The sequence below is a fragment of the Pteropus alecto genome, unplaced genomic scaffold, assembly GCF_000325575.1.
Source record: "Pteropus alecto unplaced genomic scaffold, ASM32557v1 scaffold106, whole genome shotgun sequence".
NCBI lineage: Eukaryota > Metazoa > Chordata > Mammalia > Chiroptera > Pteropodidae > Pteropus > Pteropus alecto.
This window is the reverse complement of record NW_006442103.1, coordinates 11,263,746-11,278,470: the sequence shown is the minus strand read 5'-3', so window position 1 is coordinate 11,278,470 and position 14,725 is coordinate 11,263,746. Positions and strand designations below refer to the sequence as shown.

Below are 14,725 nucleotides of genomic sequence, written 5' to 3'. Positions count from 1 at the left end.
TTATGCCCAGTTGCAGCAATCACAGCTGGTGTCAAAGACAAGCCCGGCCGGGCAGTTCTGCTGGTACGTGAGTCTATTCGGGCAGTGCCAGAAGGCATTTCTGTTGTTTGCCACAGGGTAGAGGCCACTGGCTTTGCCGGCCCAGAACCCATTGCCCCCAGAACTGCCACCAGAGCTGCTGCTCCCAGTCCCCGTCACTTCACACTTCCACTTCTGCTTCCGCTCCCACTACCGGGAGGAGAAGTTATTGGTGCAATGGGCTGAGCAGGGGCAGAGCAACCTGAAACAATACAAGAGCAGACTAGTGACCTGGTAGAGGCTTCCAGCTTCGCCTAGAGGGGAAGAGACTAGTGGACCTGGGATGAAATCTGGAGGTGGGGCGCAGTGAGTTCTGGAGCCCTACAACTGCAAAGATCACAGGATAACGCCATATTTAAGAATAAAGGAAAGCTATCACTTCAATCCAGCCTGGTTTTTAATTTAAAAGTTTTTTCTTCCCTTACCATGTCAAAATCATTTTTAAAAAATCACTGAGCACCGAGATGTGCAAAATACTTTTCTAGGGTCTGAGTATAAGTGGTGAGCAAATAAGCACTAAGAGAAAATCTGGAAAAAATTTCAAGGAGTTTGTGCTTCCCCTGAATTACAGATTAAAAATACATGAGCACTCTTAATACATGACAAAAGAAGAAAGGATATACAATGGGGTAAAGACAGTCTCTTCAATAAGTGGTGATGGGAAAATTGGACAGATATATGCAAAAAAAAAAAAAAGAAAGAAAGAAAGAAAAAAAAAACTGGATCACCTTCTTACACCGTATAGAAGAATAGACTCAAATGGATTAAAGACTTAAATGTAAGATTCAAACCATAAAACTTCTAGAGGAAAATATAAGCAGCAATCTAATCTCTCTGATATTGCTACTAGAAATTTATTTTCAGACATATCTCCTCAGGCAAGGAAAACAAAAGAAAAAATAAACAAATGGAACTCTATCAAACTAAAAAGTTTTGCACAGCAAAGGAAACCATTAATAAAACGAAAAGACAACCAACCAACTGAATGGGAGAAGATGTTCCCTTATAATACATCTGATAAGAGGTTAATATCCAAAATATATAAAGAACTCATACAAGTCGACAACAAAAGAATAAAGAATCCAATTAAAAAATGAGTAGAAGACCTGAATAGCTATTTCTCCAAAGAAGAAATACAGATGGCCAATAGACATATGAAAAGATGCTCAAGGTCACGAATCATCAGAGAAATACAAATTAAAACCACAATGTGATATCATCTCACACCTGTCAGAATGGTTATCATCAATAAATCAAAGAATAACAAGTGGTGACGAGGATGTGGAGAAAGGGACCCTCATATACTGTTGGTGAGATTGCAAATTGGTACAGCCGCTATGGAAAACAGTCTGGAGGTTTCTCAAAAAATTAAAAATGGGTATACCTTTTGACCCAGCAATTGCTCTTCTGGATATTTATGCAAAGAAAACCAAAACAATAATTCGTAAAGACCTATGCACCCTATGTTCCATGGCAGCACAATTTACAATAGCCAAGATATGGAAGCAACCTAAATGCCCATCAACAGACGATTGGATAAAGAAGTTACGGTTCATATACACAATGGAATATTACTCAGCCATTTGTAAAAACGAAATCCTAACATTCACAAATAAGTCAGACAGAGAAAGAGAAATACCATATGATTTCACTTATATGCGGAATCTAAGGAACAAAAAGACAAACTAACCAAAAACAGACTCACGAATATAGAGGATGATCTGGTGACAGCCAGAGGGGAGGAGGGTTGAGGGGCTGGGAGAAAAGGGTGAAGGGTCAAAGGAATACAAATCAGTAATTGATAGATAGTCACGGAGATGGGGAGCATGGCATAGGGACTGCAGTCAGCTTAATGTAATGGCTACGTGTAGAGTCAGAGGAGAGAAAGAACAATCAGGGGGATCGGTTCGTAAACTATATAAATGTCCAACCAATGCACTGTATACTTGAAACTAATAATAAAATGAAATTTAAAAAAATATATGAGCATTGCTAAGGGTTTCTCATTAAATCTTCCCGAGTGGAATGAAAGAGACTTTCAATAAAGGGTTCATAGAGAAGTAAATGTTTATGTTGTAAGGTCAACCTAATTTCTCGAGGACACCTTTAGGACTAAATAGACCTGTAAAACCCAACCAGGTAGCTGTTTTTTCCCATACAAGCATAAAATTCCCGACAGAAATTTAGGGAAAGATTACAGCACCTGTCTCTCGCCTGGGCCAGAGCAGTGTGGAGAAATGGGAAGAGGCTGTCTGGGCAGTGGAGGTGGGCAGATGTGAGAGCTGTCTTTTGAGTTGGAGAAGGAGTATGTATAGCCCCTGGGCACCCTCCTGCTGTAACTCACTGGTGCTCTGCAGACCCGGGGCATCCTTCAGGGTGGTAATCAGGGGGAGTTTGCCCTGGTTACAGAAAGTGCCATGAAGTCATCCGAATCAATGGCCCAGACCATGGCACCTCCAAAGTTGTTCTTCTTCAGCTAGTCACCCTGTGGTAATTAGAGAGAAAGCAAATGAAGTTCATATATTAAGGCCAATCTGGGCCTCCAAATGGCAACAAACTCATGGGGAACAACAGTCTATGGAACACAGTCTACCTTGATTTTGAAGCTCCTGGTGTCATCATAGCCAAGCCCCTCATTGCCTCTGTAAGCATAAGGAACATCCTCAGAAGCCTCCCACGCTTCAGTAGCTCCGTACTTCAGGAAGGTACAGATCTAAGAAGAGGTAGGGAAGAGGTTAAGAAGTAGGGAAGAGGTTAAGAGGTAGGGAAGAGGTTAAGAGGTAGGGAAGAGGTTAAGAGGTAGGGAAGAGGTTAAGAGGTAGGCAAAGTGTCCATGTAGCAGTGGTGAGAGGCATGGGGGAGGAGAAGCTGAGAAGGATGCCCACGAAACCTACTTGAAAAGGAAGGCCTAGAATTCTATCTTAAGGGGATTTGATCAGTCACTTAAGAGGACATTATACAAGTGAGACATTTGTGGAATTTTTGTTGGTTTTGTCCCCAAATCTCCGCGTGATTTACGACATGGTCTCTGGTCTGCATCTGCATCTATTCGGGGACTCACCACATGGAGGTGGGCAGTGCTGCCAGTGTCAGTTGGGTTTTTGTAGAAGGGGCTGTTCTCTCCAGTGTAGCCCTCCCAGGAGCCATGCAGGTCATAGGTCATGACATGGATGTAGTCCAGGTACCTGAGTTGGTACAAAGGAGTTAAAGACATCTCTGATGGTCATTTCTCACATGTCTGCAGGTAAAAGATGCCACTCCTAAACAAGATCCCTGAATAGCAAGCAGACTAAGGATGAATCTCTTGCACAAGTGACACACAGAGGAGTTGTAGGACAAGTCATCACTCACTGAGACAGGTGGGGGAATCTCATAGCCAGACTGGATGTTGGAGATGCCAGCAGCTACTGCAGTGGTGACCATCAGCCTGGGCTTGTCAACCTGTTTGGCATTCTGCTCAAAACCTTCACATATTTCCTGTGCAAGAGTAGGAGAAAGTCTATGAGTATTAACTCTAAGCTGACTTCTGTGACTATTCTTTGAATTAAATTAAATTAACCTCTTCTATCTTTCATTCTTCAGCATTCTCTCTGGAATGGGGTCTCTTGGTCCTTCCTCTCCTCCTAAGATTGTAGGGAGCTAGGTTTTCTGTACAGCCTCCATAATCTTTCACATGAGATTCGTCGTGTGCTTTCCAGTCAAAATGATATGGAACGCATCTCACCTGCACCAGGACAGAGAAGAGGTGCTTGTCCTGAGGAGTGCTCCCATGAGAGCCAGGGTACTCCTGGTCAAAGTCCAGCCCGTCGAACTCATACTGGTGCAGGAATTTGATGACTGAGGCAATGAAAGTCTGGCGGCTCTCAGGCGTGGAAGCCAGAGCAGTGAAACTAAGGGAGACCCAAAGAAGGCAGAGGGAGGGAATGCCTGGGTGGTCCCAGCACCTCGTAGTGAAATTCATGCAGGAAGTCATCTCAAAAAACTTACGGAACAGCTCCAAGTTTCCAGCCACCAATAGCTAGGAGAGTTTTCAGTTGACTGCTTCTAGGGGAAAAGAAGCAAAGAGTTTTGTTGGAACAAATGGAAAGAAAGATAAATCATTTCAACATTAGCTGTTATAGTGATTGAGAAGCCAAGGGAAGTCTCATGCTGCCTCTCATACTGGATTTCTTCATTCTCATCCTTATTTCCGAAATCGTGAGAGGAGTTGGAGTCGGTGACCGTAAGTTGGTAGTTTCAACTTAGTGTCTACAACTTGTCCCGTTACTCCCCTTGCAATGGAACCTCAGACTAAGGACACCGTGTGCTTCATCAATGCCAGCTTTGGGCTGCCTCCAAGTGAAAGACTATTCTCATCTGATTTCATAGTACTCGGACTTTTCTTGGCGATTGGGCTGGACTTCAGTTGATAACCTCCTCCTGTGGGCCAGCCATGTCCCTTAAGTTAGAGTCATCACTGTCCTGGAAACAATAAGAAAGCTCAGAATTTATGTATGCTGCCTGTTGGCCTGTTAGGAATTTCAGGCTGGTGGCTACTGCAGAAGGTTTTGTTCAAACTCTTCTTGAAGGTTAAAAGACTTTAAACTTCAGTCCTTTCTTGTTTTTCAGGCCACTGAAAGTGTGGTAGAGGGTCACGTCATCCATTCTGTCAGTGGTGGTGACCTCGTCGTTGCCCATCCCAGCAAAGGCAGAGATCAGGGGAGGACAGAGGTAGGGTTGATGTCATCAGGCTTGAAGCGTCCCAGGCCAGGTTGGTACTCGGCCCAGCTGGTGAAGTAGAATGTCAGCCGGTAGGCAGAACCTGTTATCCAGGGGAAGAGGATAAAAAACTGTTACGGAGAAAGTTATTGATTGCTTAAGAAACCATAGATTTCCAAATAACTTTCCTGTTCAAGTCTCAAAGGGAAGGGGAAGATCTGCATGAGATCCTTGGGTAGTGAGATAAACTCATAATTAGCAGGCAATTCAGGGCCGAAGTTATCTCTTAGAGGTAATTCCATCCCTCAGAGAGAATTAAAGAACCTTAGAAATAAGCGCCTTCTGCTGACAAGAAACCTTAAAGCTGGTAAATTCTGATTTAAATGTATTCTAGCCCCCGCTACATGTTAATACTAGCAATTTTAATGCTTACTCAGCACTCATTATGTACTAAGTAATGCTCTGAGTGATTTGTTTAAATTCATTCATTAATCCTCAGCAAATGAGGTATTATTATTCCCATTTTACTCATTTGGAAACTAAACTACAGAAAAGATGATAGTATAGGCTATTTAACACTTGAAGCCGTCTCCTGAGTAATAATTTCACTCAGAGAGAAAGGAATCATGCACTAACGGTTAAGAGTCCTGGCTGCAGGTTTAGATTCTGCCACAAACTCTTTATATTCCCTGGGACAAGTCATACGATTCATTTCTGCCTTAGGGAACCAGTCTGTAAGGTGGAGTGGTAATGCCTCTCCTGTCCACCTCTCAGAGAATTGTTTTAAAGACTCAGTAAGATGAAGGGTTTGAAAGTGCTTTAAAAGAGCAGATGCCTTGCTGTGTTATTTTTTATTGTTAACATTTACTTTTAAGACCACTGTCTAGTTGGTTTCAGCTTTGGGATTTTTAGGCCAATGATCCCAATTCTTTAACTTAGGGAATTTCAAACTCTCTAAAAAAATGAATTAATATTCTTTGTTCGAAGTAGGACAGAGGGCCATGCCGAGTTTCCATATCGTGAAGAAACAAAACAGGAACAATTCGGTGATCCATCCCAAGAAGAATACGTACTTATCTCAGCTGTCAGCATGAGGAGCAGACCTTCAGGCAAGAGAGAGTAATGAGCTAGAGGGACACATCTGTGAACAGACAGCCTCTGTACGCTGGCGCTTTGTTTGCAGTAGGAAACTTTTCCTACGTTTTACTCTTTGAGTTCTTTTAACATTCTCTGCAGACTCCTAACCTACCGAGGCTCATAAAGCCTCAGGATTTCTCCTAGATTCCCACTCCCCTCTACTCCCACTCACAAGACCACTAAAGTGTCATGAGCCTTGAGGCTTGGCGAAGGGAGGGAGACTTCAGGACAGTGAAAGACCTATCAACAAGGAGGGAACTGTGTCCCAGTGCTTTTGCCAAAAGCAAATCAAATCAGGAGATATGGTTTGAAGGCAAAAGAAAGTTTTAAAGGGACAGTAAAAGGAGAGAGAGAGAGAGAGAGAGAGAGAGAGAGTAGCTCACAGGCACAGAGTGGTGGTGGCTCCTCACCCGCGAGGAGGGTGAGCTCGGTCATCTTGTCTCAGTGGTAGAGAATCGCTAGTCCAACCTGCCTTTTATGCCCTCTCCCTCCCCATGACTTATCAGAGTCTCCTTCATCGTGATTGCCTCTAACGTCAATGTTGATATTGGTAGTGCTCGAAAACCTCAAACCTATTTAAGAACCCACTATTGACAGGGAATCATACTATCTTGAATTCACTTTACAAGAAGGAAAGATTGGGCTCAAGCCCAGAAACCATACTATAAAGCTCCATTATGGCATAGCTCCATTATGGAATTCAAAATAGTTTATATACAGTGGGCTATACTCTCCGTTTGGATAGCAACTAGTTGGCTATTTCATACCCATGTATGAAATACATAGTCTCTTCCAGAAACAGGTTAATATGTTCTCCCTCTGTCTCTCTTTTTCCCCCATGCCTAGCAACCTTTTAAAAATAGAACAAATGTCCAGTTTATCAAATTTCCTATACACACTTTGCTAGAATTTATTTTCCTGAAAACTAGTCTGGAGTCTGAAGATTTTCCTTCCATGTTTTTCCTTTTATTTAATTTTAAAACTCTGATAAGTTTAATGTAGGTACTGTATGTTTCCACATCAGTCGGTACAACTTACATCAAGTTTTATCCTTACTCATCTTTGCAAAGACATCATATACACAAAGATACATATTGAGTAACTGGGAAATCATAAAACTTCTGCTCTATACTTTCAGGTTTGTTCGATCATAAGACTTACTTCTGCTAAGGATCATGAGCATACCAGTTTCGCCTCTTCCAGAAAGACGTAATTTTATCTAAGAGTTTACTCTGGGTTTTATTGCAGAACACAAATTCCCTCAAGCATCTTTTTCTTGCAGTCTTTTTTTTTTTCCCCCATAATTATTCCTTATAACCTGTCTTCTTCCTTAGCCCGGGGCCAGAATGAAGTCGAAGAAACCTGTAGATGACGGCTCTCACGGTCTCTCTCTTGCCTTGTCATGAGCTGAAGCACGTCACGGTTCTGAATATAGCTTCAGGACACTTGGAAGCCAGGAGGCCACGCCACTGAGGGCTGCTGCCACATGACCACGTGTCAGATTTCTGACCGATGTGATAAGTCTGGGAGCAGAGGGAACAACTGAAATCTGAACATGACTAAATTGTCGGGCGGACGGTGGAGAGCTAAAGCAGTTTCCATAGGCCGAAGCTGCCCAAATATTCAGGGGCTGTAAGATTCTTGCTGCTGCTCTCATGGCGTCAGCAAAGCAGGGGCCACCATCCTGCCACCCCCCTTGCTTTCCTCTTCACAATTGTTAGTCTTCCCCAAAGAGGAAAGAAAACAGAATATAAAACATGTGAGTCCAAAAGGACTGTAGATTTAGCTCGTCCTCTTAAATGAGGCAGCCAGTCGGCAGATGAGGTGATGCAGGTCTTTGTGAGGCCCTGATGCGCAAGGTCATTGCCCTTGAGGTTGAACCCAGGGGCATCATGGAGAACGTTAAAGCCCAAAAGGACAAGGAGGGCATCTTACCTAGCCAGCGGCGTCTGATTTTGTGGGTTACTAGCTGGAGGTTGGCCACAGTCACTTAGACTAATCACATCCAGAAAAAAATCACCCCTGAACGTGGTGCTTTGCCTGCCAGGTCGGGCGTTATTGAACCTTCCCTCCACCAGCTCTCCCGGAAATACAATTTCCACAAAATGTTCTGTCCTAAGTGTTTCCCTCACCTGCACCCCCGTGCTGTCAAATGTTACAAGCCACACTATCAAACTAGACCCCAAGAAGAAGGACAAATACAGATCGCAGGGTGGCATCCTGCACAAGCCCCATGGCCGTGGGTTCTCAGTAAGGGTTCTCTTTAGTTAGCTGACTGGAGCAATAAGAAAGAAAGAAAGAAGAAAGAAAGAAAGAAGAAAGAAAGAAAGAAAGAAAGAAAGGGAGGGGGAAGTGGGGAGCGGGCACAGCATTTCTGTTTTATCTTAGTAGCCCCAAGCCTTCTCCATAACAGGTATAAAGGAAGGAAGGAGAGAGGGGGGGGAGGGAGGGAGGGAGGGAGGAGGGAGGAAGGAAGGAAGAAGGAAATAGATATAGGTAGATATAGATAGATGTAGATAGAGATTTAAACCTAAATATACCAGTAATCACATTAACTGTAAATGGGCTAGATACCTTAGGTTGCTAATCTATTTTCTTATTTAAAAAATGCTTAAGTATATGCTGAGAATGTTGCCATAGGCATTAGCATATGAGAAACCAGGTAGGAGGTATTTTAAAAAAGCATTCTTCCAGTAAAAGGTGAGTCACAACTTGTAAGGAAGAAAGGGAAGAGGGGCAGTTCCAGCCTCTTATAACCTTGTAGCCAACACTGTACTCAGAGTAAATACCATGGGAATGTACCTGTCTCAAACCATTAATGTTCATTCACTTATTTGATAAAGACTTAATGAATGCCTACATCGTGTCAGGTACCATGTGAGTGCTGGGCTACGTGAATAAACAAGACAGAGTTCACCATCACTGGTACAGACAGATAAATAAATGGAATATTATGATCTGATGAATTAAGTGCTGTGGAACAGAGTAACTATTAGAACCAAATAAACAGGAGTCCAGCTTGAGGAGCGGGCGGTTACGCATCTGCATTTAAGGATTCCAGAGAAAATGGTCAGAGGTAGGTGGAGAAAATCAGGAAAATGTTTTGGGAGAAGATTGCTTTTAGAATATCTAGCCCGGGCTGGGAATGAGAGGTGGTCTCACGACATGGTTGGGCCGAAGGGCAGCCCAGAGTGTGGGGTAAGGGCATGGACATCGCAGCCATATGGCCAGCTTTGAAATGCATTTCCGAGCTGTGTGACCTTAGGTAAGTCCCTCAGCCTTTCTGTGCCAGTTTCTTCTCTGTAAAGTGGGAATAATCACCATGACTACGTCAGAGGGTCCTTATGAAGAGTCAGTGAGTTGATGTTTATAGAAGGCCTGCTCATAGAGTGATCTATAAGTGTTAGTTATATAAATAAAGCAGCAGAAAGGGACCTGGAACGAGGACTCGGGGAATACCAAGGGCGACTTCCTCCCCGGCATAGCCGGGGCAATGAGATAAGGAGCCATGAGGGTGTGTGGACTCTCCAGATGAAGACAGCAACCCAGATACATGTACCAGTGGCTAAAGGGCAAGTCACAGGGATCACAGGGGCTTCTGGGGGAACTCTTGGGCCAGAGACACTTTAATGACTGTGAAATATGTGCAAAATATGTCAAATCCGCAAGTACTTAAATTCAAGTTTTCATTTTGTAGGTAGCTTACAAAATGGCTGGGTGAGCACTTTATGTAAATCCGGGGACTTTTTTTCTGCTGACTTATGAAAATATTCAGTATACAATGGAACATCTGATCAGCAATTCTGAGCCCCTTCACATAATTCATCATCCAAACCCAGATACATTTGAGAGCAAAAGGGGCATTAGAATTGTGTAACTTTTGAAATATTTTTATTTTCGATTAGTTATTTTATACAAATGAACTTATCAAATAGTTTTATTAAAACTATTTTCAAAAATATATTTTTCAGTAAATACACAATAGAATATACAGATGTCAAATGATAATGTACACCTGAAAATTATATAATTTATGAACCAATGTTACCCTAATAAACTTAATTAAAATTTTTTTAAAAAGAAAGAAAAAAGTATTTTTAATTAAAAAAATTTTCTAAAAAATAAAGATATGTAACTGCATAGTAAATCAAAATTTAAAATTCTGAGTAACTATGCTTGTTAAATAGTCACAAACTTCAGCTTCGTTGCCATATTTCTGGCATTTTTCTGAAGAATGCAGGTTTTTCAATATGGTTTTATTTATTTATTTTCTTTCCTAATATTACTTGAATCTTCAAAGTTGCTTTTCACAGTTAATCACTTCAAAAATGCTGGTACCTTTCGTGTTTGTTTGCTCAGATTGCCCCAACAACATACCACAGACTCGGGGACTTAAAAACAGAAATTTATTTCCTCACAGTTCCAGAGGCTACAAATTTAAAATCAAGGCATCTGCTGGGTTAGTTTCTTCTGAGGCCTCTCTCCTTGGCTGGCAGATGACCATCTTCTCCATGTGTCTTCCACATAGTCTTCTCTGTGTGTCTGTGTCCTGATCTCTTCTTGTAAAGACACCAGTCATACTGGATTAGGGCCCACCCTAATGATCTCTTTTACCCCATGTAAGCTCTTTAAAGGCTCTGTCTCCAAATACACAGTCACACTCTGAGGTCCTGGGGGTTAGCACCTCAACATGTGAAGTTTTGAGGGACACGATTCAGCTCGTAACACCTTCCATTGATTTTTTTTTGTAGGCCAGAATATTTTTAATTGAAAAATATTTTCTCTACAGATGATGAGAGAAAATTCTGCTAAATAGGGAATATTTTCAGTTCTGATGTTTTTTATTAAAATGTTTAAACATTTCAACTCAAATGTTTTCACGGATGATATCTGTTTGCTTCCATACAGAGAAACTTTCTTCAACAAATATCTTTACAAGAAAAAAACTCGTGAAGTAAGTTATCTCTATTTATGACTCCTTTAAATGTTTCCCTAAAGTTAGATGCCGTAAGATCATAGGCCCCTTCAATTTCTTTCTAATCTAATATAGCAATAAACAGATTCAATTAAATAAAAAACAGTAGCTCCACCAAAAGAGTCTTCCCATAAATTGAAATATTTCAAAATGCAATTTTAGAATTTCAAGATTGTTTATTATATAGCATGTGAGCACTTCTCATTTAATTTGTTCAATGCCTCTTTCAGAGTCTTTCTAGTTGAAAAAATTCTTTTTTTAAAATAATAGTAACTTACTAAAACTTCAAAAGTTTAAGTGTTGTGGAGCTTCATTCTTTGAATACTTTGGCAAAGTATTTATAACTGATTTGTGATAAAATGTAATCAACATGTAGAAGACTTGCATAAAAAAAAGGTTTCAGCACCATTGCAGAGCACTTTAAATTAATTAAGAAGTAATTCTTCAATGATCCAACTATTTTAAAATTCAAGACAATAGGCAGCAAAGAGAGAACACATGTACTGCCACACTGATGTACATTTTCTTGTAGTCAACATCAGCATTGTAAAATAAATTTATAGATCAGTTATTCTATGTATACAAAAAAAAAATTTGAAAATTTGGCAACTTTTTTTGAATAATAGAATGTCACAGTTTTCTTGGATGCATTAATGAGTGATTTGTGGCCTATAATCGATTTCCAGGACATTTCTCCTCTAGGTTTTTTAATTTAGAAAGAATATTATTTTTACATAATGTGGTACACCATCAATATTTGAATTTATTATTATCACCACAAGTATTATCACCACAGAAATAATTAATTTTCAATGTTGACCTTCTTGACTGAATTCACAATAGCAGTGACAATAAAGTCAGATGTTTCACCTTGAAAAAATGAACCCCCAAAAGCTTAACTTTGATTTCTTGAACTGGGGTGGGGTGGCGGAGGGGAATTCAACCATCATTAGAATTAATTCACCTGGTTTTCTCTATGAAGTATCTGATGACGTTGATATTAATTTGGTATTACTCAAAAGCCTGTGAACTTGTTCTAACAGAACTTCACTTTTCTACATGTACAGACACACAAAACGCAGAATAGAAAGAGACAGAAGTAAATTTTACACATCTGTCATTAAATCTACCTCAATGGAAATGTATGCTTTACTGAGTGATGTAAAAAACATCTTCGGCAGCTACTTTTGTGAAATCATCATCTTTAGGCAAAATCCTTTTGAAATCAGTAGTACTTTTGAAGTAGATGCTGATGCTTGCTCAGCAGATTTGTGTCTTCTGGTTTTCGTGCACTATCAAACAGCCCCATGGTGAACAGTAAATGCCAACTAACATCTTATGCAATTTTACGTTCATCTTAACTTTCTTAGAAAATGAAAATTTAGTACTTAATTTTTTTTATATAGGTATTTAAATTTTTTTAGCTCATTACTGACAAAAGCATTTTCTTGCAAAATAAAAAGTGTCGTCAAACAATAAAATAAATAACAGGTTGTAGGTTGAGGCCGCATGGTAAATAACAGACCTTGTAGCAAGAGTACTCAGGCTGCTCTCCACAAGCATTTCAACGAAGACTGCTCGGCTTCTACTTCCTGTTCATACTCTCATGCTCCACATACTCCTAACCCATAATTTTCCACATTTCCCACTGATTCCAACACTGCCAGCCTGATGACTTTGTGTATCTCACGAGTCATAACGAAGGCCATGGCACGAGTGGCTGGTCCACCAAGGAGCAGCAGTATCCCCCGCCAGTCCTGGAGACCAGAAGAGATAGCTGTTCCTAGCCCTTTGCATCCAAGCACACCTCAGTTTATGAGTAAGGGGCCATTGCAAGAGGCCATCATTTAATCTTCGTCAGAAAAGGGCCAGGAAAAGAGAGATGGGTCATCACTAATGAACGTTTAGATTTAACCATGTGCCCAGAGGTTCTGCTTATTGTTTGTGCTGGTCTTGTCAAAAGAGCATAATCCGCAGAACTTCACCCGTCCGCCCACATACAGCTGGTTAGTGTGGAGGCACTTCCTTGCTTCCTCGGCGTCTTTGGCTCCGCAACCGATTTGAGGAAGAGCAGAGGCCATGCTGTCCTGGAGATGGTAGGAGTGAGACCTCCCACCCCTGCTGTAATGTGCCTTTTCTTTACATTTTCTCGGTGACTTTCTAAAAGGAACTGCAATGTACATTTGGGTATGGTGGGGCGATAAAAATAATAATGAACTAATTATTTTTAGGTGAGCTAATTTTGAAATCAGTGCCGAGGGTCTTTGTTCCTGACCTCACGGGTGTGGAAGTGGGGTGCATAGATCAGCCTGCAGGCGGCCACCATGCTGTCCTCAAACGACAGGCACAGCCTGCTTGGGCTTGTGCAGGCCCGGATTTGGGGTGAGTAACCCTGGTGAGGGAAGAGTTCTTGAGGGGAGAGCTGCAGTACACTTAGTGTCCTGAGTCCAGCCACTCTTCTGGATCCTTCCATAAGACGCATTGGAGGCATATGTGAAAAAGAACAAGAACTTGATCTATCTTGTCTCCCCAGCGCCTCCCATTTCTTTTCCCCTCCTGCCTCAGAAGGGCCCAGAGTACTGGAACTTCCCACGGAGAGGCCCCAGAGGGGTCCTGGCCGTTGCCTGGCCTTCTCTCTCAGGCCCAACCTCCGGAGACCCCTGTGGAGCAGGAGGCAGGGGTCTCTTTTACATTCAGGGCAGTATCATGAGGATTTATAAATAAAAATAGACAACTTGGTATTCTGAGGCAAAACTTCCATTTAATCATCCTTCTGTCCTACAGTTCCCATTGGACCCCGCAGGTAGATGGCTTCAGCCCAGTTACAGCAAGAGCAGCTGGTGTCAAAGACCAGGCCTGTCTGACAAGTCTCCTCGTAGGTGTGTCCACCCACACATATAGAAGGCTCGCTTGCTGGCGGGGCTGGGGTAGAGACCATTGGCCTTCCTGGCACAGAATCCACTATCACCAGCACTGCCGCCCCAGGAGCCGCAGTGACAACGGGGCCCGAGGTGGTCCCCAGAGTAGACGTGGGCACTCTACAGTCTGAAGAGAGTGAGAAAAGGGTTCTGGAGCAGGCTCCTTTCCCAGGACGAGTGTCGTTTCTGCAAGGTCACTGGGGGTTCCTCTCAGCCAAGGGCACCCCTAATTTGGGCACTACCTAAAGGGCGCTACCTAAATCGGTGGTTAAACACTTGGGGCCTGAACGGTGATACCCAAGTTCACAGTCCAGCCCTGCCACAAGCTACGTGACCATGAATAAGTCACTATCTTCTCTGAGCCTCAGTTTCCTCCCTATAATGGGAAAGGAGGAATGACAGAATTCTAACTCTCTCTTAGAATTATCATGTAAAGCATTTTCCAATGTGCTTGGTATGTAACATAATAGGTGCTACACAATTATTAGTTTTTATTTTATTTTATTTTAAGGGGGAAAACAATGTTTATTTATCACCCTTATCACCTAAATGCTTGTCCAAATACTATGTTCCATTACCATCTCCCCTGCCAAATCCTACGAAGTGGAAGAATTTTAAAGATCAGTTTATTCATCTTAGCTAAGACAAGAATTGAAATTCAAAACCGGTCCCGTCTGAATTCAAAGAATTGCTTTGCCAATGACACTGATATCTTCTTTTTAAAACCACTTTAGTGAGGTATAATGACATACAGAAAGCTGTACCTTTTTAATATTACAACTTGAAGAGTTTAGAGATAAATACACATCATGATCACCACAACAATGCCATAAACGCATCCATCACCTCCAAAAGTCTTCTCCCATCCTCTCTATTTGTTATTTGGATTTTTTTTTTTTTTTTTTGTGATACAAACAGG

General features: G+C 41.7%; 1 protein-coding gene and 1 pseudogene across 1 annotated transcript; both read right to left on the bottom strand.

Moving 5' to 3' along the window:
• Positions 1-6,348, bottom strand: CHIA (chitinase, acidic). The gene is given in 14 exon segments (XM_006919806.1): positions 1-213; positions 216-280; positions 2,423-2,497; positions 2,500-2,554; positions 2,663-2,791; positions 3,140-3,263; positions 3,430-3,443; positions 3,445-3,555; positions 3,803-3,968; positions 4,066-4,119; positions 4,664-4,790; positions 4,793-4,879; positions 5,850-5,879; positions 6,324-6,348. Coding segments are annotated over 14 exon segments (1,275 nt in total).
• A 691-nt stretch (positions 6,349-7,039) lies between these two features.
• Positions 7,040-14,725, bottom strand: part of LOC102881403 — a 10,004-nt pseudogene continuing 2,318 nt past the window's right edge.